The 27,990-nt window shown below is 46.8% G+C and overlaps 1 protein-coding gene across 3 annotated transcripts in view; it reads right to left on the bottom strand.

Moving 5' to 3' along the window:
- Window positions 1–27,990, bottom strand: part of TGM3 (transglutaminase 3) — a 133,512-nt gene that overhangs the window by 18,602 nt on the left and 86,920 nt on the right. For all 3 annotated transcript variants that reach the window (XM_017872540.1, XM_017872541.1, XM_017872542.1), the window contains 6 exons: window positions 13,190–13,363; window positions 12,597–12,836; window positions 11,894–12,012; window positions 9,960–10,088; window positions 5,719–5,896; window positions 5,479–5,614 (listed from right to left, as the gene is read on the bottom strand). In XM_017872540.1, coding sequence (XP_017728029.1) covers window positions 5,479–5,614; window positions 5,719–5,896; window positions 9,960–10,088; window positions 11,894–12,012; window positions 12,597–12,836; window positions 13,190–13,363 — 976 coding nt within the window. The remainder of the gene's footprint in view (window positions 1–5,478; window positions 5,615–5,718; window positions 5,897–9,959; window positions 10,089–11,893; window positions 12,013–12,596; window positions 12,837–13,189; window positions 13,364–27,990) is intronic.

The raw sequence follows: 27,990 nt of genomic DNA, 5'->3' as shown, positions 1-27,990 counted from the left end.
TTACTTCTATAATTAGAAAATATACATAAGTTGTATGATCATAGCTAACACAGTGTTAACACAGAAAGTTGTGTTCTAACTGCGTTATTGCATATATTAACTTACAACACCCTAAAAGACAGAAATAATTATTATTCCCCATTCAACAACTCTGGAAACTGAGGTTCAGAGAAGTTAAGTGACTTGAGAGGTCTTACAGTGAGTAATTAAGCAGAGTGGGATTTGAATCCAGGCAGATGGGGTTAAAAAAGGGAAACAGGTTAACAGTAGGTTCCATTTTATGTAACTTGATTTTACATCAGTTCCATTCCATATAACAGAATATGCTGCATTTCTGATGTATTTGAAATGATCTTATTTTTGAAGATTTTTTAATGATGTGGGGGAATGCTCATGATATAATGTTTAGTGAAAAAAACATGACTAAAACTACAGGTGAAGTGGTTGGTTTCGAGGTGTGTGAAAAAATGGGATGTATCTATTATATGCTCTGTCTTCTACTCATGCCTTGTAAAATGTATCATCCCAGTTCTATAAATAATAATAACTCATAGAGAAAAGATGAACGGAAAACTACCAAGTGTTGAAGATATGTGAATAAGGTCATAAATGATTTTATTTCTTTATGTATTTTGAATTTTCTATAATTATTTTAAAAGGGCATCATAAAAATGATCTCCAGGACCCAGGAAGTCTTTTTGGACAGGCCTTCATGGTCGGTTAGAACTCACCAAGGAGAAGGCAAGGGAAGAAGTGTGGGAAGATGGTCCTAGGTGGGTGAAAGGGGCAAGGGAGGGATGAGAAAGTAAGTGAGAACACCAAGTTTCACACTCAGTTTGCTCCTGGCAGAGCAACTGAGGGGAAGCGCAGGTTGGTTAAAAAAAAGAAAAAGTGATAAGTAGCTGTATTTTAATACTTGCTTGCAAGGCAGGAATTTAAGGCAGAGCAGATAACAACTACATCCTGGTTCCTCCCTCATGCAAAAGTCAGCCACTTCAGTTACACAGAAATATTTGGGATGTGCGTCTTTCTGATGCCCAGTGGCGCCATGTGGAAATTCCGGTGTGAGTTTCCGGTTGTGTGCCACACTCTCTCCCACCCCTCAACCTCGGGCTCCACTCCTTTCCTGAGGGTTCAGGAGCAGGCGCTCAGGAGAGGACAGGCTATGGGCATCAGAACTACCCAAGGCATTTATTAAAAAGTGCAGATTTCTGCTGCTCTCATCTTTCCCCACCCATATTAATTCTGATGCAATCTTTGACGTTTATAAACCACTGCTCTACAGACACCAACTGTGCTATGCTTACCTCTGAATTCACAGAGTTAGGAGACCTTGCCTAGAAAGTGGCCCCAAATCCCACCCTTCTGTAGGTAAACTCCTATTTGTCCTCCCAAATTTTGTTCAGATACTACCTCTGCCAAAAAAGCCTTTCCTGACACACCGAGAGAGTGCCAACCATACCTCTGTGCTGTCTCTGAATCTTGCAAGTAATTCATTGATTTCACTGCAACTCCATAATTGCCAAGCTTTTAATGCAGCTGTAAACTCCTCTATTCAGTCTCTAAGGCCCAGTTATAAAACAAAACAAATAAACGAAAACCCTCCTCCAGCACATCTTGTTCCTCTTGATGCCCAGAGTCCAGTGCAGGTGTGCACAGAATCATGTTTGCTGAATTGAATTGTTTCTGGGCTGAAAGCACTCTCTGTCCCTTCCTCACTAAGGGCCTAGGAGCCAGTTCAGGACTAGTGGAAGCAGGTATTCAGAGACAGAGACTGTGGAGAGATGGCATGAGGAGCCAGGGGCTTGGCTGAGGTGTAGGTGCTGACAGCTGGAGGCACTGCCTGACTCCACCTCCTTGGCAGGGCTGGGCAATCTCTAGGTGCCTTCTACCTCAGAGTTCTGCGAAGTCTACAGGTAGAGTCAGATCTATGACTCTAGAAATTGGGGGATCAAGTCAAATGAATGAAGAAAACAAGCCAGAAAAGTCAAGATAATTTGACTAGACTGTTCTAAATCATTCGGCTGCTGCTCAGTGGCTGAATAGGCTTCAGAGACCTCCTGTGCAGTGGCCCCCAAGGAGGACATCTCAAAGAAGCATCCCAAACTAAGCTCCCCCAAAAAGTGTCCTGACTCGGAAGACAGTGACTACTCCGGAGCTATGCACCTCTTAAGCCAAACCACTGGCATGAGCAAAGTGGCTTAGAAAAAAATTTACCCCACTGGCTGCTGTGAATCTGATTAAAAGAAAGGCCTAGAAAATGTCACTGAGGTCCCCTGATCTGGCCCTTTGTTTTACAAGTGGGAAATTGAGGTGTAGCAACGGCAAGGAACTTACATAATGTTATGCGCTTAAGAGTGTCTACATGTCTCCAAGTGTTTAATCTTAGACAGCTTACTTCTCTCAGGGCCTTTGTTTTCTCATCCATAAAAAATAAATTGGGGATGAAAATAACAATGCCTACGTCATTTGTGAAGACGAAATGTAAGCACTTAGAACAGTACCTGGCACACAACAATTGCTCAACAAATTATTAGTTGCTGCTGTTACTATTACTAAGCACTTCTATGCTTAACCTCCCTTGATTCTCACATTCTATTACTTTAGGCAAATCTGGGCATGGTTCCAAAGCTTTCAACACTTTTTGGTAACGTACAAAGATTCATATCAGAGGTTTTCTGTCCAAACTCCAGTTGCCCTTATAATAACAGCTTAGTAATTTCACTCTAGGCAGAGACTGGCTCTTGGTTTGGCTCTCCCCTGCATGGGATTTAACGGGGGAAGGAACAGTAGGGCTCCCTTGGTTGGCAGGGCTAGCTCTCTTATAGAAAGTGGAATGGGCTGAAGCTCCAGAGAATTTAAAAGTTTAAGCTGGCAAAGGACTTAAGAAATCATCTAGTCCTAGGCTGACCCTTATGTTTCACATATGAAGAAACTTGGGACCAGAAGGATAAATTGCCTTGCACAAGCCTCATAGCAATTTGGTAGTAGGGCTGGAGCTAGTGCTTGGGACTCCCTGTCCTCATGCCCTCCAGGGCTGGTTCCCCCAACCATCAGCTGTAGGGAATGGTGTAGGGAGTAACTATCAGCTCCCTTGGCTTTCTGAGAAGGTTCAGAAAAGGGGAGAGGAAGGGAGGAGTGACAAGATCCTCAGGAACAGTCAGAGCTTCTGCACCTGGCCCCCTCCCATGAGGCCACAGAAGTCACCAGGGAGCCATCCTGGAATGTCTCCATCAGCTCCTACTTGTCCCAAAGGTGATGTTAAGCTGATGTGGGGGGCAGTGTGAATCACTAACCAGGAGACCTGGGTTCTAATTCTAAATTTAGCTTAAAAGCCTCACTTTCCCGCTTCCAGGATGCCTTCCTTGAGGATTTCCTCCAAGTTCCCAGTATCCTTGTCTTAATCACTTGCCTGGGCATCACATACCATGCTGTGTTGCTAATTAGCCTCTACTAGTGGCTTCCCCACTCCTTGTCTTCTAACAGCACCATAAATGCTTTCACTGGAGGAACTGAGACTTAAGCTTTCCATGTCACTGCAGTTCCTAGTGTATAGGATAATCACAGAAATAATATGCTGAGGGGACCCCCAACTTGTCTGACCAACCATCTCCTTTTGTAGAAGAAACTAAAGTTAGGAATGGCATAGCCCCAACAATCAGAGCTGGTTGTGATGGGATTTTGGACACAAGAACAAAGAAAAGCCCAGGGAAAAGAAAAGACACTCATTCATGAGAAGTTGGAAAACAAAGTGTGGCCACAAGTAAGCAATATCACTAGAGAGAAAGTTGTATATGTGCAGATCAAGAAAGAAACTCCTTAAATAAGCTTTCTCTCCCCCAGTAAAACCCCGGAATCCATTGACCCTGGGGTGAGTTACATAATCCTCACTCTCCTTCAGAAGGGAAGGGATGCTTTTATGACTCAATTCGGTTGTTGGCATGGAGTTGTTATTTATTTGTTTTAACAGTGTTTTCCATTATTAGCTATTTTCCTTTCATTTTATACCCTTAGTTATATTAAGCACATTTCAGATAAGTTAGATATATTTATTCTGGTAATGATAAGTAATACAAATATTTTACACAGACTATCTTAAAATTGAACATCTGAAAATAAGATGACATCTGTCATATGATTATCTAGCCATATACATGCATGTGAGCAACTATGTGTGTGTGTAGCCTTTGAAATTGATTAAAAGAATAGATAGATGGGTATAGACACATAGATATCTATGTGTATATACAGATATAAACATCATTGCCAATTGCCATCCAGTAATAACTTAGTATATGATGTAACCTTAAACAGTTGTAACAATTTCTATTTTTATCTAGTGCTCTATGCAGTTACAGATACATGTCTACACATTTCATATAATCTACTTCCTGTGGCATCTATCATTAAATTACGTGTGTGTGTGTGTGTATTGATAGTGTGCACATGGCTATTTATGGTTAAGAATATAAATGCCCAAATATATATACAACATTTTGGCCGGGTGCAGTGGCTCATGCCTGTAATCCCAGCACTTTGAGCACTTTGGGAAGCTGAGGCGGGTGTATGGCCTGAGGTCAGGAGTTCAAGACCAACCTGACAAACATGGTGAAACCCCGTCTCTACTAAAATACAAAAATTAGCCGGGCATGGTGGTGCATGCCTGTAATCTCAGCTACTTGGGAGGCTGAGGCAGGAGAATCACTTGAACCTGAGAACATGAGGTTGCAGTGAGCCGAGATTGTGCCATTGTACTCCAACCTGGGCAACAAGAATGAAACTCCATCTCAAAAAAAAAACTAATTGTTTTCATTCAGAATCCAGAATAAACTCTGAACTTTTGATGTCAACCAAGGTATAAAATAGCTCTCTCTCTATATATATGCTAAGAGAAGATGTGTTGCTTTTCTTATTCTCTTTAAGAAAGTTTAACCCTGTCTGTACTCAAAATACAAAAAAATTAGCCAGGCATGGTGGTGGGCACCTGTAGTCCCTGCTACTTGGGAGACTGAGGCAGGAGAATGGCGTGAACCCGGGAGGCGGAGGTTGCAGTGAGCCGAGATCACGCCACTGTAGTCCAGCCTGGATGACAGAGCAAGACTCCATCTCAAAAAAAAAAAAAAAAAAAAAAAAAAAGTTTACAAGTCATATGGATTTTTATCTTCTAAAGTAGTATAAGGTCCAATGGATCCCATAAATTCAGAGTGAATTTAGGAGCCCTGTCTTTCACTGGGATCAGACCCTTCATCTGAGGGCAGCAAGACAGACCAGGCTAGCAGACCACAGAGCACCGAGAAGAGGTGTCTTGGGTGCTGCTAAGTGTGTAATCAGCGTTGCCAGCATTTCCATTCTACATGCTGTGATGACATGTTACTTGCCTTGCAACTCCTGTGTGGACCTGGGTCCCAGGAGGATGGTGAGATCGAGAAGCCACTCAAATGTGGTGCTCGAGGTTCAGGCAAAAGGTGAGATACTTACCATACACTATCACTACCCCTGTCCAGGGGGTTTCCCATGGGGTCGTAGTACACATCCACACTGAGATTTCGGTCTGTATCATGAGCGGAGCTGAAGTTGGTGATCACCCGGGAAGGAATCCCCAAAGACCGCAGCGCTGCAAGTCAGGGTGGGCGTGAGGACTCAGGTGGTGGAGAGGGTACCTTGGCATAGCCCACTGCCACCCACTGACCCAGCCAAGGCACACCACACCCAAGGTACCTGTGTTGAGGGTCCCAGCAAAGACCCAGCACTGGCCATATCGGACTGGGCTGAAGCCAGATTTTTTCCAGTCCTTGAGGATCTCCACGCTGCCGTTCCAGTTCCTTGGGTCACGACCACCCGTGTAAGTGCCACTCCAATTCCCAGCAAGCACACCATTGTCATCATTGCTATTGATCTGGGCAGAAACCAGCCCCCACAATGAGTCAGCACTAATGCCTTTCCTAGAGAGACTGACATGCAGAATTCAGAGGACAAGGTGGGGAGACGAGGAAGGAAGCCAAGGACCATGATTGAACTTTTCTTTTTCTTTCTAGGTGACTCGGGGATGATCATTGTAACACTTAACCCCTAGGGGTATGGAGTGGTTTACGAGTTTAGAGGTGCTTTCCCAAACAGGCCATGTTTGATTGTCCTTGATCCATTGTCATTCCTGTGTGGCAGCCTGACATGGGAAACAGACAGCACAGCTTGTCTGTGGCAAGGCAGGGCACAAATCCAGCTTGCAGAGGACTTCTGGCAGGAAAGAATTAACAGGCTATCACTGTTATCTGTCTGCCTGGGAGTCCATGGTTTGAAACTCTTTTTTGGTATGTGGTCTTACAAAAAGATCGCTTTATTTATTTATTTTTTATTATTTTCTGATACGGAGTCTCTCTCTCTCACCCACCCAGGCTGGAGTGCAGTGGCATGATCTTGGCTCACTGCAAGCTTCGCCTTCCAGGTTCAAGCAATTCTCCTGGCTCAGCCTCCTGAAGTAACTGGTATTATGCGTGCCACCATGCCCGGCTAGTTTTTGTATTTTTGGTAGAGATGGGGTTTCACGATGTTGGTCAGGCTGATCTCAAGTGATCCGCCCATGTCGGCTCCCAAAGTGCTGGGATTATAGGCGTGAGCCACCGCACCCTGCCAAAAAGTCATTTTAGAACTTCAGCAACTAACTTCTTGGAAAGAATAAAGATAGAGTATTTCTTTTCTTTCATTCATTCAGCTATTTGTTTGTTTGTTAGTTTACTCGTTCATTTATTCAATTTAAGGCAAGGTTCTTATCTAAGTGACACAACGAAGAGGCAGCCTGAAAAGATCACTGGACTAGAAATCAAGAGACCTGAGTTCCATTGTCTTTTAGGGACACACTTGGAAATATTTACAGGTGAAATGATGACAAATGTGCATGTCTAAGATTTATCAAATCATCTGTGAAAGAGAGGGTCGGAGATGAAGTGACACCGGCCTTGAAGAGGTAATTGTTGAAGCTTGAGATGCATACACAGGAGTTCATTATGCTTTTCTCTCTACTTTTATATAGGTCTGAACTTTTCCATAATAAAAGTTAAAAGAGAAAAGGAGACAGCGAGGTTACAAGCCCCACCTTGCCACTTGCCAACTTGATGATTGCACAAAGGTCTGTTCACCTCTCCAGGCCTTAGTTCTTCACCTTCCAATAGGGAAGAGAATTTTCAAGGGAAAGTTAGGACAAAGGCGCTCGGAGGTGTCTTCTGTAGTCAAGGGTCAGGGTTTATGAAACTTTGGCTGTCGTTTATCTAAACTGTGCAATGAGAGGCTGGACCAGGATCTCCGAGGGCTCCTCCAGCCTGTGTGTCTTACCCCCTCTCCTTGGAGTGCCTGTAAGGGGCAAGGCCTATGAGAATGGACAGTCTGGATACAAAAGGATCCCTGCCCAGGACAGGCCATGGCCAGCCTTGCCACCCCTCAGTGCAGTGGTGAGTTCTGCACCCCTTCCAGGAGGGCCTGGGCTGTCATGGCAGAGTCAGGCAAGACAGAGCCTCCTTCAAGACAGAAGGTTGTGCAGTCCTTCCCCATCTCCTGAGTCACTGGTGCTCCAGCCTCCAAAGTGGCTATCAGCACGGTCATCTCTGGCTGAAAGCTGAGCATTTCAAAGCTCTGCACAGGCCATAATTAGTTCATGGCCCAGCCCAGCTGGGAGGTCTGAACGGAGCATCTGGGAGGTGCAGCTGAGGAAACTGGCTCCACGATAAAGTGGTTTGGCCCTGGGGTGCGAGTGAGTCAGTGGCTCCAGGAGCCTCTGGCCTCACCCACTCTCTCCTAGGACAAAGAGGCTCAGCTTCCTAAGTCGCCAGGGCTTTAATCAAACCTCTTCCAGGCCATTTGGTTTCAAGACTCGGCTCCAGGCTCACTTCCTCTCCATACCCTCCCTCGGCTACTCAGGTCCTCGTTCATCTCCTTAGAGCCTCTGAGTTCCCTGGGCCACCTTACTCCTTTCCTGCCAGGCTCAGTCTAAGACTCAGCTCTTTCCAAAAGCCCTCTCAGAGGCACTCCAGATACTTATCATGCAGCTGAGAAGTTGTTCACATTTCTAACCAAGTAACTAGCTCATTAGCATGAACATATCCAACTCAAAAGTCAAGAGCTCAAGAAATGCCTAAACCATGAACCATAGAAATAAATAAATAAAGGTTACAGAATTTCTGGGCAATTACTTAGTTTAAGAGGGTTAAAGTAAAGAATTCACTTTGACTTTTCACCTTTTTTTTTTTTTGAGACAGGTTCTTACTCTGTCACTCAGGCTGGAGTACAGTAGTGCAATCATAGCTCACTGCAGCCTGCGACTAATGGACTCATGCGATCCTCTTAGCTCAGTCTCCCAAGTAGCTGGGACTACAGGCATGGGCCACAATGCCTGGCTCCTTGTGTGTGTGTGTAGATGAGGTCTCACTATGTTGCCCAGGCTGGTCTCAAACTCCTGGGCTCAAGTGATTCCCTGCCTCAGCCTCCCAAAATCCTGGGATTACAGGTGTGAACCACTGCGCCTGATCATGACTTTCTGCTTTTTAACTTACAACTTTTGAGCAGGTTGATCTAGGTTTCGATATTTTGGATGAATATTTTTGGAAACAGGGTCTTACTCTATAACCCAAGCCTGAGTGCAGTGGTGCCATCATAGCTGACTGTAACCTCAAGCTCCTGGGTTCAAGTAGTCCTCTTGCCTCAGCCTCCTGAGTAGCTGGACTACAGGTATGTGCCACCATGCTTGGTTAATTTTTGTTTGTTTGAGATAGGGTCTTACTCTGTCACCCAGACTGGAGCACAATGGCATGATCTTGGCTCACCACAATCTCTACCTCCTGGGCTCAAGTGATCCTTCCACCTCAGCCTCCCAAGTAGCTGGGACTACAGGCACATGCTACCATGTCCTGCTAATTTTTTTTTTTTTTTTTTTTTTTTTTTTTAGAGACAGGGTTTGCCATGTTGTCCAGGCTAGTCTTGAACTCCTGGGCTCAAGTCATCCACCTGCCAAAGTGCTGGGATTACAGGTGTGAGGCACTGTGTCTGCCTATGCCTGGCTAGGTTTTTTTTTTTTTTTTTTTTTTTTTTTAATTTCTGTAGAGATGAGATCTCACTGTGTTACCCAGGCTGGCAGCAAACTCCTGGGCTCAAGCCATCTTCCCACCTCCATCTCCCAAAGCACTGGGATTAGAGGCGTGAGCAACCACGCCCAGACTGGATGGAGACATTCTCTATGCAATGAGCGCAGAGCCATAGATGCCTCCTAGGGGATCTAGCTTGTGTGTGTGTGAGTGTGTGTGAGAGAGAGAGATTGTGAGTGTGTGAGTGTGTGTGAGAGAGAGATTGTGAGTGTGTGAGTGTGTGTGTGTGTGTATGTTGTAGGGGCACAGGCCTTTTCCATGAAGGCCTTGTTCTGGTCTGACTTGCATGCTGTGTGCCTTGAACAAGCCACTTCAGCTCTCCAAGCTTGTTTCCCCATCTAGATCATGAATGAGGCAGCCTACCGTCTGACACTCTGGGCTGTGCTCTGGGCTGCGGAAGAGATGAGTTAGGCAAAGGAGGTCACCACCTCCAGCTCAGTAGGGGTCTCGCTTCCTTTCCCAGGAGGCCCAGTGATGGAGCAGAGCGCTAGATTTGCATTCTCCCATCTTTGGCAGGCACCCAAAGAGCAAGTTCCCTTTTCCTCTGAGAAAAGCTTCATGATGTGGTGGAAAGGGCTTTGAAGTTGGCTGGACCTGTGTCTGGCTCTGCCTCTGCCGCATACTCACTGTGTGCCTCAGGCAAGCCCTATAACTTAGAGGGACCTAGGGACCTTGTGCTCCAAGTTGGTGAAATGTGTATGATTCTAACCACCAGCTGTAATTGGTGAGGTTTTAAATGAGATGACATATATAAAGAGTGTGCGTGCCTAGCCCACAGGTGGTGTTCAATATATGATGACAACTAGTTGTGATCATTTTCCTGTTACTCACCATGGCACTCAGCACCCGGCCAACGTATTTGGGGTCATTTCTGCGGGCCACATCAGTAGCAGGGTCACGGCGGAAGTTCAGACTCCTATCCAAGATTGAGAGGCAGATGCTCAGAATGTCTTCTTCAAACTGTTCAGAATGAGACCATACATTACAATGAAAGAAATGACAAGGAGAGTTGGCTCAAGAAGGGAACTACACTGGTGAGAACCACAGGAACTGTCAGATCCTTTGACTCTGTGGCCTCTGGAACTGAGAGCTACTGAGGACAGCCACCACACCCAGCCCTCAACCCCGCAAACTCATCCAGAGCACTCACTACACACAAGACCCTGTGTATTGCCTCAAAGGCAGCTTTTGAAACAAAAAAGCAAAAAGAGAGGAAAGGATAATAAATAAAAAAATTATAAAAAAGAAAAAAGCTAAGACCTTGTGCAAACTCTCCTAAAGTGAATGCATGGGAGGTGGCCTGGTCTAGCCGACGCCCTGGCTGCCACAAACCTCAGGAGCAAGCCGTTTAGCCTGTCTGGCCTTGATTTCTCCATCTGTATAATCAGGCCAAACTCATCTCAGAGTTTTCTTCTATCTCTGACTCCCATCCTTTTTTTTTTTTTTTTTTTGAGACGGAGTCTTGCTCTGTCATCTAGGCTGGAGTGCAGTGGCACGATCTTGGCTCATTGTGACCTCCACCTCCTGGGTTCCTCCTGGGTTCAAGTGATTTTCCTGCCTCAGTCTCCCAAGTAGTTGGGATTGCAGGCCCACGCCACCACACCCAGCTAATTTTTGTATTTTTAGTAGAGACAGGGTTTCACCATTTTGGCCAGGCTGGTCTTGAACTCCTGACCTCAGGTGATCCACTCGCCTCAATCTCCCAAAGTGCTGGGATTACAGGCGTGAGTCACCGCACGTGGCCTGCCTACAATCTTGAACGTGTTATTGAGACTCCTGGAGAACTAGTTATAAAAATAAAATCTCTTGTTAAGTATATGTATTTGAAGCGTTTTGCACAAAATAAGACTTAATTGAAGTCATTGCTTCTCAAACTGAGAAGGCTGAGCTCCTCTTGACTTGGGTCTTTGCATTTGCTTTTCCTTCTGCCTGATGCTGTTTCCCAGGATCTCTGTCTGGTGCCCTCATCTCCTTCAGGTTCCTGATCAAAGGCTCCTTTCTAAGTGAGGCCCTCCCTCACCATGCCATCAAAAATAAAATAAAATAAAATAAAATAGCCTCTCTTCCACTCCTAAGTGCACTCTATTCACTATCCTTCTCTTTTTTCCTTCCTCCCAATAAAGGAGATAGCCAACTTGCTCCAGCTGACTACAGACAGGGTCTGTAGATGGTCCAAGCACACATCCTTCTGATATCCAAGGCACCCCGCCCGAGGTGCTTTATTCTAATGCCTTTGTCTGGTGGATAAAATAAAAGGTGGAGGGCATCCCTGAAAATTTTCTAAACTGACCAAATCTGAGAACTCTGTAGACTCAAATGGGGATCACTATAATAAAGGACCAAGAGGGTGTAGCTTGGAAAGGCTGAGTGGGCACACTAAGGAAGTTTCATCACATTTTTACATGGAATGAAAAACAGAAGCTACATCACTGTCCCCAGTGTCTCTAGGGGGCCTTATATCTATGTGTGCACCCTGGCACCAATACTACTTCATTGCGTCAATTGAGTTATGTGTATGTTCTATCTTGCCCACTAGATTGCGACCCCTTCAAAGATGGATCTGTCTTACTCATCTCCTGTATCCTTAGTGTGGATCCTGGGGTCTGACACATAATAGGTGGCCAATGAAAGTCTTCTGAATGCATGAACAAATAGAAGGGCAGGCAGATGGACAGATGTGGGACTTCCCATTGATCTGTGGGGCAAGCTGCTGAGCTTCTTGGGTAAAAGGGACATTACCCTCAGCCTCCTTATGACCCTTTTACCTGTCCAAAGTTCCAGCCAATCATGCTAATTCGATTTGTGCTTCCCACATAGATGATGCCGGCATCTTCCTGAACATACTCTTCTCTCTCAGCATGGTTACCCATAAAGACGCTATCCGCTGTTTGATACAAAAAGCAGACACCAGGGACTAGAATCCTAGTAGGACTGTAGGGATCATTCCTCCTCCCCTCCAACTCCTGAACTGGCCTGGGGGTGGGAGCAAGCCCCACCTTTAGCCCTCCCCTGACCCTTGGGCTGAAATTCTTCCAACTCCAATTGTGGGAACTATGAGCTGGAAAGAGAAGCTAGGATGACTTGAGGGTCTGAAAATGAGACCCTGGGGATGAGACACCTGCTCTTTCTGGCAGGAAGCTATCTCCATGCTGTGGAATTATACTGTGGTATTGTCCCTTAAAATGAACTGTGCTACGCAGTTTGTAAAAGTTCAATGTGATCTCGACAATATTCCCAGAAGAAACAGCAGGATGTCCATTTAATGGTGAGGACTTGGAGAGATAGAGGGACTGCCCAGACTCAGACGCTGCTGAAGTGTCAGAGCTCCTCATTTCTAGCTTCTGCACCCTTTCCACAGCCCATGGACTTTCCCTAATCAAACTTGAGCCTGTGAAGATCATTTCCCCCATCCCCTTTCTCTTTTCTAGCTTAGACCAGGGCTGAGAGTGTGGGTGGTTAGACACCTACCGTTCAGCCAGGGGTTAAAAAGCAGTATGAACGTCCCAAGTTTCACAGAGGAGATGCCGCCCTGGGAGGAGATCTGGAGGGCCATTGTGTACCGTCCTATGGGTGCGCTGGCAGGACTGGAAATGCTAATAGTCAGAGTATTGCCATTGCTGGCCTGAAGCACCGCACTCCAGCCACCGCTACTGCCATTGGAGAGTGGAAACACAGCCTTCGTCATGGCCGACTCGGAGGGGTAAGGCCCTGTCAAAGAAGACAGAGGTTGAGAAAAGCCAACAAGCACTGGTCAGACTGTGGAGAGACCAGGTTCCAATAACAACCCCTGTCTGGGGGACATGAGCCAATGAAGCATCATATTCTGCCACTGGACGGAACTGGAATGAACATACCGGCCAGATCCCTCTTGATTTGAGGATGGTGACTCTCAGTCAGGCTCAGAGATGGACAGCAACTTGCCCAAGGCCACAATGAATCAATGACAGAGCAAGGCTAGAGCCCAATGCCAGTGGTCCCAGTGTGGTCCCCATCACTTCTTGAATGCACAAGGGCTACTCAGGTATGTGTGTGTTTGGGCAGGGAGGGGAATGCGCAGGTACCTGTGGAGACAATGAATTCCAGTCTTTCGCTAGAGCCAAGGCCTTTGTTCATGAGCATTAAGACCTGGAAGTTTTGGCCTCTCCGCAAGATGAGCTCCTGGCTGGAGAACTTGTGTGTGTGATGCGCTTGTCGGTTGAGGGCCGTCTGCCAGTTGATACTCTGGAGTCCTAGAGCTGTGAGGCAGAAAAGAGAACCTGAAGTCCTAGGAGGCAAGGAATGGTGGTGTGGGGGAAGGGTGTAAGTTACCAAAGAGCAGCTTTGGGGTGAGGCTCGTCGAGGGCAGAGCCAAATTCCTGGAAAGAATCACATTAAAATCCAAAGACCTTGATCTTGCATAGCAAGAACGTCACAACCTATTCCCATTCAGTCTTTCCAGTCTCAGTTATGCCAGCTCCCAGGATGTAAGATCACAGAAAATGCTCTGCCCTTTCAGACAGCTGAACCTCTGTGCATCCTGTTCCCACAGCTAAGAGTGTCTTTTCCCCTCCATCTGCTGAGCTGTCACTCGGCCCTTAGGGAACAGGCCAAATGTTCAGTGGAACTCCATCCAATCAATGAGAAGAACTATGTCACCAGAGCGCCTACATTCTGTCTGCTTTCAGCATTTCTCATTGCTTTGTGGATGGGGGCTCCAACAGAACTGAAGGGAGGCGCCGCGCATGGTGGCTCACGCCTGTAATCCCAGTACTTTGTGTGGCTGAGGCAGGCGGATCACCTGAGGTCAGGAGTTTGAGACCAGTCTGGCCAACATGGTGAAACCCCGTCTCTACTAAAAATACAAAGAATTAGCTGGGCATGGTGATACACACCTGTAATCCCAGCTACTCAAGAGGCTGAAGCAGGAGAATCACTTGAATCTGGGAGGTGGAGGTTGCAGTGAGCCAAGGTCACAACCATTGCATTCCAGCCTGGGTGACAAGAGCAAAACTCTGTCTCAAAAAAAAAAAAAAGAACTGAAGGGAGGATACTTATCTCACACCCATCACCCTGGTTTGGCTTCTTTGTTGTCCCCTTGTGTGTCCCCAGACGCCAAGCATGTTTCGCCTCTCCAGCATCCAGCAATGTTTACTTTTGCATCTTTTATCTTCCCTGTATTTGCAATGCCTTGGTGTTGGCCTGTGCCTCTGATGCTAGGGAGGCTGGCGGAGACTCTGAGCAGTGTTTCTAGGCCTAGTGATTGGGGAATCCTTGGCCCAGAGGGGACTTGCAAATGCTCACTGGCAAGAGCTGTTTATAGGAGCAGGTCAAAGGCCATGAATGACCTGGATAAGACCCGAAGACAAACATCTCAAAATCCACCCTCCTGATTTCTTCTCACATGATTGTGAAGATGACGGAGCTAAACTGAGAAGGGTTTATGAGAGATGCCACGATGTACCAGATGTTCACTGATACAGACTTTTTGGGAAATCTTCCTATGAGTTATGTTTAAGAGGTTACATCACCCATTCTTCTGCAAACCAAATTGGTCTCTGCCTTTACAAAGAGGCCACAGCTCTGATGAGAGTGTAAGGGTGCATTCCAGTGCCAGACACAGCTCTTTTTCAATGTGTCCATCTCTCTGCATCAGAACATCCCTTTTTAATCTTTTATTCTATTTTATTTTTGAGGCAGGATCTGGCTCTGTTGCCTCAGGCTGGATTGCAGTGGTGTGATCTTGGCTCACTGCAACCTCTGGCTCCTGGGCTCAAGGGATTCTCCCACCTCAGCCTCCCCATTAGCTGGGACTACAGGCATGAGCCACCACTCCCAGCTAACTTCTGTATTTTCTGTAGAGACAGAGTTTTGTCATGTTGCCCAAGTTGGCCTCAAACTCCTGGGCTCAACTGATCTGCACGCCTTGGCATTCCGAAGTGCTGCAATTACAGGCATGAGCCACTGCACCCAGCACCCTCTTGATCTTTCTATTCTGATGCCTAGCACACTGCTTGACTGTGTTAGGATAATTAGATAAATAAATGGATGAAGGAATAAATGAACAAAGAAAAGACTAATGTCATGAGATGATCATCATGACAACAGCTCAAAATTTAGTCTACAAGGAAAAGTGAATATGAAGTATTCATTCAATAAAAATATTAGAGCAACTATTATTCATAGGACATTGTGTGAGGCACAATGTTGGGAGTGTAAACGTGTATGAAGTGTAGTTGTAACTCTCCAAGAGCTTCAGCAGTGGATAAGACAAGCATAAGTGATCATGAATGATGGAATGGGGTAAATCCAGGAAAGGTGTATGAGAGATGCAGGCAGGAAAAAAAAAAAATCACTTTCAGTTGTAGGGATCAGGAAAAGCTACACTGAAAATGCTGGGCCTTGAAAGGAGAAAGAATTTTGTCAGGTGCCCATAGAGCAGCCTGCATTCTAGACGGTGGGAAGGAGAGGCTCAAAGGCACTAGAGAAGGAGTGATGTTATTTGTCTAGAGCATCGGCCCTTCGTGGAGAAGAGAGAAAGGTGAGACAGGAGTGAGTAGGGGCCAGAGCAGGACTGGGGAGGGGCTTCCACTCAAAAGCACTGGAGATGGGGTGGAGGGTCACCATAGGTACCCTCTCCAGTAAAATGCAGGCTTCCTGGGATGGTGAGCCAACCTGCCGTTGGAGAGAGGGGACTCAAGAGATGAGCTTACTCCCAGTTCAGGGTGCTAAATTCATTCATTCAAACATCCACTCACTCATTCATTTAACAAATATTCATTGAAAGAATAAATTAATAGATGTTTGCATAAATTCAGGGAAACTAAGACATTCATGCAATCAACAAGGATCTGTTGAATGAAGGGAAGAAATAAGGGAGGACAGAAAGGACAGAGGGAGCAGGGGGAAAATGAGCATTCCTGTACCTGAGTAGCCAACAGAGACAGCCCAGAACTCAGACACTGGCAAACACTGAGCCCTAGATGGCTGTGTACAGCTGATAGATGCTAGATCTCTCTAGGAAAACGGCCCCCAAATTTCTCCCCTCTCCTCCTGCCAATCTTGCTCACTACTTTCTGTGCATCCCAGCCAGTTGCGATTTGGTAGAGCTTTACTCGCTTTAGAAAAAAGAACGACTGGCCGGGTGCAGTGGCTTACACCTATAATCCCAGCACTTTGGGAGGCCGAGGTGGGTGGATCATTTGAGGTCAGGAATTCGAGACCAGCCTGGCCAACATGGCAAAACCCCATCTCTACTAAAAATTAAAAAATTAGCCTGGCATGGTAGCGCATGCCTGTAGTCCCAGCTACTCAGGAGGTTGAGGCAGGAGAATCACTTGAACCTGAGAAGTGGAGCTTGCAGTGAGTTGAGATCATGCCACCGCACTCCAGCCTGGGTGAAAGAGCAAGATTCCATCTCAAAATTAAAAAAAAAAAAAAAAAAAAGAAAGAAAGAAAGAAAAGAAAACAAAAAAGAAAAGCTCTCAAATAAGAACCTCTGGAAATATATATTTTTAAGAAACAAGAACTCTATGGAACATGTGGTTTCAGACCACTTGAGCCTTCCTAGAGATTTTCACCCCACCCCAAATCCCAAAGGATGTATGTCCTTTTCCAGATAAAGCTCACTCTAGACCACGAGTTCTTTGAAAGTAGAAAGTCTGTCTCCAGATGGCTTTGTCCAGCACAGGGGTAAGGAAAGAGGGGCAGGGTACTCAGCATCACTTGCTGGCACCTGCCTCTCCCAACAGGCCCACACCCTTCCTTGCTCCACCAAAGCTCATGCATTGTTTGCTGCGGCTGTGTCAATAGCAGAGGCCCCTCCCATTCATCCCAGAGACCAATGTCTTGTCCCTAGAGAGGATGAAAAAGAAAAGACTGAGCTCCAGGGTGCCTCCCAACAGGGAAACCTGCAGAAAGAACATGAGGGGCACTTTGCATGCCCCACCAGGTCAGACCTGGGGTGACTGTGGTGGTGGTGATCATACTATTAGCTGAAGTTTACTGGGCATTTGTGTGCCAGCCATCTTTCAAAGTGTTTATGTGCATTAGTTCATTGACTCTATGAGGCAGGCGCTTGTAGACATCCTGTTTTACAGACAAGGAAGCCAAGGTGTACAGAAACCAGGTACCTTGGTCACGGTCACCCCACTCCACAGTGTAGGACTGCAGGCTCCAGAGCCCACACTCATCATCTCTGCCTTTTCTGACACCAAGCGTGAGCCCCGGCAGCACCATCAAGCCTTGGTCTCTGTTAGGATGGCTGTGGGATGTGCGAGACTGCTCCAAGCTGGAGGAGGAGGAAAAGTGGGGCTCACTTTTGTCATCAGCCTTCTTTATGCCAACTGCTATGCGCAGTCCACAGAACACGTTATGTATGTGCTCAATGAAATCTTACAATGAGAAACCAAGGCTCAGAGACCAGGTAGCTTATCTGAGGTCACATACCTGGAAATTGGCAGAGCCAGGATGCTGAACCCAGGTGTGGCATAATGAGAAATATATATTTGATCTCTGCTTTCTCTTGGCACAAAGTTCCTGAAACCCTTGGAACCTCCAAAATGATGAATGACTTTCTGTATGCTAATGAGATGACTGGTACTGGCAGCTCCTGGATAGCCTCAGGATGGGAGCTGGTTGCCAGGGGAGCCAACCAGTGCTTAGAGACTTGGGACTTTCAGCCTCATGGCCACTACCCACTTCCACAGAGGGGAGAGGGACTGGAGGTTGATTTCATCACCAATGACTGATGACTTAATGAATCATGCCTAAGAACGAAGCCTTCATAAAAACCCAAACCCCAAAGGATGGGGCCTGAGGAGGCTCCAGGCTGAACTCATGGAAGTGCTGGGAGGGGGGCATGGGGGCTCTGCGCCCCTCCCCACACCTTATTCCAGGCATCTTTTCCATCTGGCTGCTTCTGAGTTGTATCCTTTTATCATAAACTGGTCGTCTGTTTTCCTGAGTTCCTTGAGCTATTCTAGCAAATCTTCAAACCTGAGAAGGGGCTGGCGGGAACTCCCGATTTAAATCTGGTCGGTCAGAAGCACAGGTGACAACTTCTGAAGCACTGGCATCTGAAGTGGGGCAGTCTTGTGGGACTGAGGGGCGTGTGCACACCCTGTGGGCTGTGTGCTAACTCCCAACAGTGTGAGAACTGAGTTGAGTTGTAGGACACCCAGTGGTGTCCACTGAGAATCGCTTGGTATGAGAACAAACCCCACACATTTGGCGGCTAGGAAGTATTAAGAGTAGTCTGGAAGAAAAAATGGTGTTTCCTTTTCACCAGGCCTTACTGACTCTACCCTGTCACTGTGGTCCTGAAACCTTTTGGAAGAGGGTCTCATGCAGGATTTTGAGTCCAGAAGGTGCCCTAGATGGTAAGGGGCCCTCATGCTGCATTGTACACCTGCTAGCATTTGGATTCTGACAGAGGAGAGACACCAAGCTCCTGGAAGGAAAACATCTCTTCCAAAAGAACTGTCTTCAGGGGAGGTGGACAAAGGGGACAGCCTGCCCTGCATCCCCGAGTAGGAACTGCCGGCTGAGAGCATGCTCATCAAGCTTCCGGTGTGATTCTGAACCGTTCACCAGCTGCCTCCCTCAGTCATCATCCTGTCCCTTAACCCTAAGATTGCTCTGCCAGCCCCCAAATCAAGGATCCAATGATCCTGTCTCCCCAACCCCAAAGCCCTTGACATGGCACTCATCACAGCCCACCCTGTCAGAATGTGTAGGAAAAGAGAGGAGGGAAAGGTATTCAGCAGTCTAAGGTTCTCACGTTTACCGCTTTATGTATATTTATGAGCCTCAGGGCTGTCTTCTGCACCAGTCTGGGTGAAGGGAGGAGAAGAGGTGGTTTGCCCATAGTGTGACATCTCCAAACTCTGATTCCTTGCCACCTCCCTGAGTTAATGCTTAACTCCAGTGTCAGGCCTGGGGCAATTTCTCAGATTTTTTTTTCCTGAGAACATCAGTGCCAGCAGCAATTTTAATGTGGTGGACTGCCAGATAAATATCTATCCTGATGTTCACTTGCTCCTTCTTTCCTGGTAATGAAATCCCCCATATGTACAGGCACTGCTTTCTCAGGCTCCACTCTGGCTCGGTGGCCATGAGGGTAAATTTGGGCCAAAAGCTTATAGGCAGAAGTTATAGGTATTAACTTCCAGGAAATCTCTCTTTTAAAAAATTGAGGTAAAATTCACAACATAAAAAATGCCATTTAAACCATTTTAAAATGTACAATTCAGGGGCATTTAGTATACTCACAATATGCAATTACCTCCACTATCTAGTGGCAGAACTTTCTCATCACTCCCCAAAGAATCCCCCAATCTATTAGGAGGAACTCCCCATTTCCTCCTATCCCCAGCCCCTGCCAACCCCAGCTCTTTCTGTCTCTATGGATTTGCCTATCCTGGGCATTTCTTTTTCTTTTTGTTTCTTCTCTTTTCTTTTCTTTTTTTGAGACGGAGTCTCCCTCTGTCACCCAGGCTGGAGTGCAGTGGTATGGTCTTGGCCTCACCGCAACCACTGCCTCCTGGGTTCAAGTGATTCTCCTGCCTCAGCCTCCTGAGTAGCTGGGATTACAGGCGGGTGCTACCACGCCCGGCTAATTTTTTTGTATTTTTGATAGAGATGGGGTTTCACCATGTTGGCCATCCTGGTGTCGAACTCCCAACCTCAAATTGTCCACCCACCCGGCCTCCCAAAGTGCTGGGATTACAGTCATGAGCCACCTCACCCGGCCCTATTCTGGGCATTTCATAAATTAACAAATGGAATCACACAATATGTGATTTGGGTCTGACTTATTTTACTTAGCGTAATGTTTTCAAGGCTCGGTCATGTTGGAGGATGTATCAGTACATTCTTTTCTTACGGCTCAATGATAGTCTATTACATGAATATTCCATGTTTTGTTGATGCATTCATCAGCTGATGGACATCTGGGTTGTCTCTACCTTTCAGCTACTCTGAGTAGTGCTGCTATGAATGTGTACTTGGTAATATTTGTTTGAACACCTGTTTTCAATTTTTATTTTATTTTATTTTTTTTAGAAAACCTCTTTATATAAACAGTTGGCAAATGCCCTTTTCCTGTTTACTTCCTCTTGTTCCATCCTGCTATTTGGACATGGACAAGGTTCTAGCGGCCGTCTCAGACCATGCAGAGCCATATGTACCCTAGCAATGGTGGAGAGGAGACTGGACAGAGCTGGGCCCTGAGAATGGTGCCACCACCTGGCCTGCCCAGAACTGCCTGCATACAGGCTGCTCATGCAAGGAAGAAATAAACTTCTGTCTTATTTTCCTAAGCTATTTTTTTGGGGAGGGGGGGTGCCATTCACCATCAATCACAGCCAAACATAATCACAAGTATGTTAATGTAACCCCTGCCTATTTATTCTGTGGTCCCTCTTTGGCAGAGGTCATGTGAAAAGCACACAGAAAGACTCCAGATGTGAAAGGGAAGTTGCTATTCTGCCGTCTCAATCATTGTCAGCCTGGCTCTCCAATTGAATCACCTGCAGCAGACGAGAATGACTTGGTCGCCGGGTATGTGATGGGGCTCTCATCTCCTATTCCAAGGACGACCACCCCACAGAGGGGCTGACAGGGGGTCCAATATGGAGTGATGCTACTCTAGTGACTGGGACTATCCCTAGCCCCCACCCAGACTCTACTTCCTGTATCTTTTCTCTAGACATAGATGCATTTTTATTTTACAGAAGTCTAGAGTTAATGAGGGCTGATAGAAATGCTAAAAAGTGGCTGAGCACGGTGACTCACACTTGTAATCCCAACGCTTTGGAAGGCCAAGGCAGGAAGATCACCTGAGGTCAGGAGTTCGAGACCAGCCTGGCCATCATGGCGAAACCCCATCACTACTAAAAATACAAAAATTAGCTGGATGTGGTGATGTATGCCTGTAGTTTCAGCTACTTGGGAGGCTGAGGCAGGAGAATGGCTTGAACCTGGAGGTGGAGGCTGCAGTGAGCTGAGATCTCACCACTGTGCTCCTGCCACTCCTGCCTGGGTGACAGAGGGAGACTCTGTCTCAAAAAAAAAAAAAAAAAAAAAAAAAAATGCTAAAAAGTGTCTAGCTGAGTGGTTTTCGAGCTCTATTGAGAGAGGCCAAATCAAGAAATCTAATAGTCTTTACATACATGGATCTGGAAATGACACGAAGTTTCACAGGGCTAATGCTTACTATGTATCAGGGTACTCTGATATTTTCTCTTTGGCTTTTTCTCTTTCTTAATGGCTGGTCACAGTCCACTAAACTGATTTTACAACCTGCTAATGGATGGCAACTGGCAGCTTGAAAAACAGTGATGTAATCTAGTATGCCCACATGACAGGTCAGAAAGCTGAGGCCCTGAAAGTGGAAGCCATCTGCAGAGGTCACAGAGTTGAAGCAGATCTTAGCCCAGAAGCCAGGTCTCAGATCCTGGTCACCGACAGGCTGTGAGTCATCCCACTTCCCACCCCTAGACACTGGGAACATCTTTAGCCCCTGGCCAGCCCTCCTCTGGCTCCAAGGACACAGGTGCTTTCCTCCTCAGCACCCATCTCGCTCTCCTTTCTCTCTTTCTAGCCTGTGCCATTTCCTTTTAACTTCTGCCACATATCCTGACATTTGCAAGCCCTGTGCAGCACAGGTGGCACAATTTCTTGGCATTCAGGCAGAGTAAGAGGCTGGTAAGGATGAAGAGAAATGAGCCCTGGATTGGTGCCTGGACCGGCGAGAGGCCCTGAGCAAGGGTCTCAATGTCTCTGAATTGTACTTTTCTCATCTGTAGAAGAGGGACAGTGAGACCTGAATATCTTCCCTCTTAGCGTTATTGTTGGGATTCAACATATACCCATCACTAGCACCGGGACACCCAGAGATTGGGGGAAACAAATGCCTTGGGATCCCATATATAATGGCAAAAACAAGCATTTTAATGGGCTTTCAATGGGCTGCTATTGAGGACATCTTATGTGTCAGACACTGAGCTAAGCATTTCACCTGCGTTATGTCTTTTAATAGTCACAAAATATTGACTATTAAAAAGATGTTGCTATCCCTATTTCACAGATGAGGGATTTGGAAGTCCAGTCAGGTGAAGTCACTTACTCAATATCACACGCTCAGGCAGAGGCTGGACTCAAGCCCAGACTGAAAGCCAATTTTGCCTGAGCAGATATGACCCCAAGCTGCTGCCCTGCAGCCAACCAAGGCAGCAGTGACTTAGACACAGGTCCTGGAGGGGCCATCCACAGCCTACTCTCTGCCTAGACACCCTATGGTCAGGGCAAAACAAGAGGACAGGAGGACTTCTCTTCCTAAGCGAGAGTTTAGAATCTCTGAGACCAGAGGCTGTCAACCCTAGCTGCCCAGAAGAATCACCTGGAGAATGTTCTATTGCTCTGAGACCCATCCTAGGCAAATTCAATTAGAATCTTTGGATAGGGATGACACTGGCATTTCTTTTCTTTTCTTTTCTCTTTTCTTTTCTTTTCTTTTCTTTTCTTTTCTTTTCTTTTCTTTTCTTTTCTTTTCTTTTCTTTTCTTTTCTTCTCTTCTCTTCTCTTCTCTTCTCTTCTTTCTTTCTTTCTTTCTTTCTTTCTTTCTTTCTTTCTTTCTTTCTTTCTTTCTCTCTTTCTTTCTTTCTGTTTCTTTTCCTTCCTTCCTTCCTTTCTTCCCTCCCTCTCTCCCTTCTTTCCTTTATTTCTTCCTTTTTTTTTTTTTTAACAGACTCTCTCTCTGTTGCCCAAGCTGGAGTGTAGTGGTGTCTCTAGGCAAATTCAATTAGAATCTTTGGGTAGGGATGACACTGGCATTTCCTTCTTTCTTTCTTTCCTTCTTTCTTTCTTTCTTTCTTTCTTTCTTTCTTTCTTTCTTTCTTTCTTTCTTTCTTTCCTTCTTTCTTCCTTCCTTCCTTCCTTCCTTCCTTCCTTCCTTCCTTTCTTTCTTTTTTTTTTTTAATGGAGTCTCTCTCTGTTGCCCAAGCTGGAGTGTAGTGGTGTGATCTCAGCTCACTGCAACCTCTGCCTCCCGGGTTCAAGCGATTCTCTTGCCTCACTGTAACCTCAGCCTCCCAAGTAGTTGGGACTACAAGCGCACACCAGCGTGCCCCACTAATTTTTGCATTTTTAGTAGATGAGATTTTGCCATATTGGTCAGGCTGGTCTCAAACTCCTCACCTCAGATATCTGCCCACCTTGGCCTCCCAATGTGCTGAGATTACAGGCGTGAGCCACTGCACCTGGCCAGCATTTTCTTTAAAGCTCTCTTGGTGATTCTAATGTGCAGCAAGGACTGAGACTCACTACCTTAGGCCTGTTTATCATCTACACTTATCAAATCTCCTTCACATGAATTATCTGACCAGAGCCACCCGGCAGCTATAGCAAGGAGGCAGGGGAGGAGTCACTGTCCTCTTTTTACAAATAAGGAAAATCAGGCTGAGGGAGGGTAAGGCTGACTCCTTCTGACTCCATCTCTCAGCTCCTACCAAGATCCTGGGCCTTGTGCCCTCCACTACTAAGCGAGATTTCCTAACTTCAGCACACACCCCAGCCTGGCACGTGGGCCCTGGGGAGGAGAATGATTGCTCCATCTGCAGAGACAGCCCTGCGGGGCGGAGCCAGCATGAAGTTATTTGAGGTGAACAAGACGAGCGCACAAGCACGAGGACTTTGGACTTGGGAATGGATGATGGGGGAGCAGGGAGAACTTGTGCTAAAAGGTGCTTAATGGAGAGGGTCCCCTGGGAATCGCCCCTGATTGGAAAATGTAATTCATCTCATAGGGTTTTTCTTAAATCCCCCAAGACAAGGAGAAAACAGGCTCATGAAAAAAGTTTCCAGGTAATCATAAGCACCCATGAGGTGGATACTGCAATAACCCCATTTTGGAGATGAGGAAACTGAGACACACAAGTTAAGTCACCTGCCCAAGACTACTCATCTTGTAAGGGGCAGAGTGGAGACTTGATCCAGAGAGCACCTCTGAACCTTCATTCTTAACCCGTCAGCTATCCTGTAAGGAATCCTACAGGAACAAATGCTGAAATACGGGCAGCTGCCATTCCCGGTGGAATGAAGCTGCTCATGGGCTGTCTCTAAGGAACAGGGAGTAGCCACTGTCCCAAGTGGAAGAAGGTCACGGAGCCAGGGAGAGAGGACGCAGCTGGTCCTCATTTCAAACACTGAGCAGCTGGAGTCACAAGACTCTGAGCCCAGAGGGGTGATCTCCTTTTCAGAGAGAGGGTGGATATTGCCTTGGTCCCAGTGCCGGATACAAAAATGTGAGGAGGGCCCAGGAAGCACCTAGAAGATTTACAGAAGAGAAGGAGGCCGGAACCCAAGAGCAATTCCTGACTGCTTCCATGGGAGGGAGGGCAACTGGTGTCCCAGCTCCAAGGAGAATGGTTTCGTGGCAGACCCCGACGCTGGGAATGTTATAGGTCCTTTGGGAGTGCAGGAAATGAGGCCTTGAGATGGGAAGTCCCTGAAGCCAAGGCCAGTGCTCTGCCCAGAAAAGTAGTTGGCAAGAAAGCTCGCTGCCCCAGAGGGACAGAGCCATTAGTCCCCAAAACAGAGCTTCTGGTCTTTTGCAGGCAGAAGCCTGTGGTTCAGGTGTGTACCCTGAGGACTCTGCCACTCACCCAGGGCTTCCAAGTAGCTTTGGGGATGGGGAACCTTGCCTCCTCCCCTCCACACTGGGGCCCTCGTCTGTGCTCACAAGCTGCTCTCCCATCCACTCTGGGGATGCCAGGCCACTTGGTGCAGACCACTGCCAGGCCTCCCTCTACTACCTTCATTTCTAGCCACAGCCCAAGCTGCCTTCTCCACCAAGGGGCGGAATAATGGAGTCCCTTCTGATTGCAACAAGAACCTTAAATTAGGAGCTGGACACAGAGCCCTCTCAAAGCAGCACACATGTGATCCTGATAATCCCCTGGGTTACACCTGCTCACACTGACATTTATTTTCCTGTTCCCTCTGCCCTGCGAAACCTCTCCAGATCAAGTCCAACTCATTGTCCGTGATCAAGTACCATTCACTTCTCAGAGTCTTCCCTATCCCAGATTCCAGACGAGACTAGTCTCTTTCTCTTGTTGGTCCCCGTAGCACTTGCTTTGTATTTGTCATGCAGCTTAATAACAGTCTGCCTTGCATGCTACTTACCTACAAAACTGGTGTTACCAAAAAATATCAGACTAAAAGCTACCAAGGGCAGAAACCACATCTCATTCACCTCCATATTTCCCACTGCTCCTGGCACAGCTCTTCTCCCTTAGGTGTTCAGTGAATAAATTCATTAATCCAAGAAACATTGACTGGGAACTTCCTGGCGAGTGACTTGGAGCTGAGCTAGGAACTGCATGTGGGACAAATTTAAGGGACTGAATGTATTCACCTGTCTCTCCACCACCTTTTCAAAATTGATTTTCTCCCAACCAGCCTCATTCTGTTGTGACCTTAGAACATCTCTGGTTGTTAACAGAGACATTTCATCACGGCTCACAGCGGGCAGGCCATTCCTGGGAGTCCACGGGAGGTCCTGCACAGGGATGGAAGTGCACATTCCCAGGGGCTGGGCACATGTCTGTCCACTCCCTGGCCCTGGTTTCTTTTTGTGGAGAAAGAGAAGTTAGTACTGGAAGGAACCTCAAAATGCATTCATTTCCAATCTTTCATCTTGAAAACTTGAGACTCAGGGGTGGCAGAGAACACACAAGCAGTTGGTCCCAAAGCTCAAATGAGAAGCCAGGTTGAGAATTACTTTTCTGTGTTCCGGATATTATGTGCATTTATGTAGGAGTTCAGCTCTGGCAGCAGGACATGGTGGAAAGGGCATTGCTGAGACCTAGCCGGCTCTGTGATGGATTAACTGTGTGTAAGCCTCCACCCCTTCCTGGGCCTCAGTCACCTCTGGAGGGAGGGAGATGGGCTAGATGACATCTGACCTCTCCTCTTGCTATAGTCTGTAGGGTTCAGAGCTCCTCTTCTTAGCATCCCAGCCATGCCATACATTACAGCAAGGAATGGGAGACAGGGGAGGGGACCCAATGTGCAATCACCTTTCCCAGTTTTTGTGGCTTCCGAAGTAGCCAGCATTTGCCTGTTGCATCTGGCTCAGTGATTTCTTCGGCCAGTCTTCCAGCAGCTCTAACTGCCATTCACGATATTTTACAGGTTTGATTCATATCTTGTTTGGATTTGGCGTCCCTGTCAACCCACTAGGCTGAGCACACAAGACAGATAATAATTAGCATGCTGCTTAGCAGGAGTGCTGATTAACAAAGGCCCAAATCCTCGACAGTAACCACAGAGCTGGGGAACCTGCACTTCCTGTTGTTCTTTGTAACCCCTGTTCCCTGGTGCTCTCCTGTGAACCAGGACATCTTGTGGCACAGCTGCTCCTGCTACGGGGATGCTTCAGCTCATCAAGTCACTTACACAGAGTCTGTCTGGTGCTTCCGAATGTGTAGTTTGCGCCTAAGTAAGTTGATTTGAAATAAACTGGTTTCTTTCCAGTCAACGTACATATTGCCACTCTCGCTCCCTGGTAGCTCTGAGATGTGCTTCTTTGCTGACACTGCTGACAGCTGGATCCAGCTACACTGAGAAACACGAGACCCGAATCCTGTCTGCTTTGGTTTTACGGGTAGTGACGAATGTATAAAAGAAACACAGACAAGGCAAAGCTTGTCCTCTGCCTAAGGAGATGCAACCTCCAGCTGCACTGAACACCCTGCCCATTACTCAGAGCTACATTCTAATGATGTTCTACCCCAAGAATATGCTAGAGGTAGCCAACCACCACTGAGAAAGAGCCGCCTCTCGCTAGCACCCTAAAATGCGAAGTCCGGCCTTCAGAGCCCCTGAGGCAGGCAGCTGTCCTGTCTGGACGCTCTTGCTTCGCAGGCTGGCCCAGGGGAAGCACAGGCTTCTGGCAAGGACCTGATGGAGAAGATGCCGGGCACTCACCAGCCATGTTTCGCCCTCCTCTGCCTCTTCTCAGGCTCCTCTGGGAATGGCACGGACAGTGCTGACAGACAGGCTGCCAAGGATTGCCTTACCATTTATAGAAGTCTCTCCTACACACCCCAATTAGAATTCTAATGAGGTGGGCGAGGCACCAGGTCATTCCTGTAGTGCCTGTAAACGTTTCACTTACGACAGACTTGTCACCCAGTGGACATGCATCATGTTTGTACAAGACCAGCTTGGGGAGAAGGGGGCAGATAATAAAGAAACTCAAATAGTTCGCTTTTATAATTTTATAAAATGACGGACTGTTTCCTGGATGGTAGGGTTTAGGAACTGATGACATGCTTTTCTTGTTGATCCTGGGAAGTTCTCTCCGAATCAAAGAAATGTCTCAGCAGAACCCAGAAGTAGAAAATTGTGAGGTCCTTTCTCATGATACACATATATTAGCATCTTCCACTTGCATAGGGAAGTGAGACACAACACAGTTCGTTTGTTTAGGGTTGTAGTGTGGCATAAACCATTTGATTTGGAATTAGAAGCCGTTGGTTCTGATGCTGGCTGAACCCTCAGCGGTTTCCAACCCTTGAAGCCTGGAAGCCTTGCTTGTGGTTGGGGATAATCACTCCCACCCATCTCAACTCACAAAGCTGTGAACACGATCACATGAGATGGTGCACCTGGGAAGTGTCACATGGGAAGTGCATGCATGTGTACCACGATGGGTTAAACTGAGATCATGCCTGTCATTGAATGTCAATTTCAGTCCAGATTTGGGGGAAAATTGTTGTTTTTAATGAGGCAGCAGGAACAGCCTCTAACCTTATGCTTCTGCCATGTCTTTCTCAGACTGCAGGGTTCGTCACTGACCCTCACTGGGCCCACCTTG

Source organism: Rhinopithecus bieti, unplaced genomic scaffold (assembly GCF_001698545.2).
Source record: "Rhinopithecus bieti isolate Rb0 unplaced genomic scaffold, ASM169854v2 scaffold_7580, whole genome shotgun sequence".
NCBI classification, from domain to species: Eukaryota; Metazoa; Chordata; class Mammalia; order Primates; family Cercopithecidae; genus Rhinopithecus; species Rhinopithecus bieti.
The sequence above is the reverse complement of the archived record's forward strand: the minus strand, read 5'-3'. Positions and strand labels throughout refer to the sequence as shown.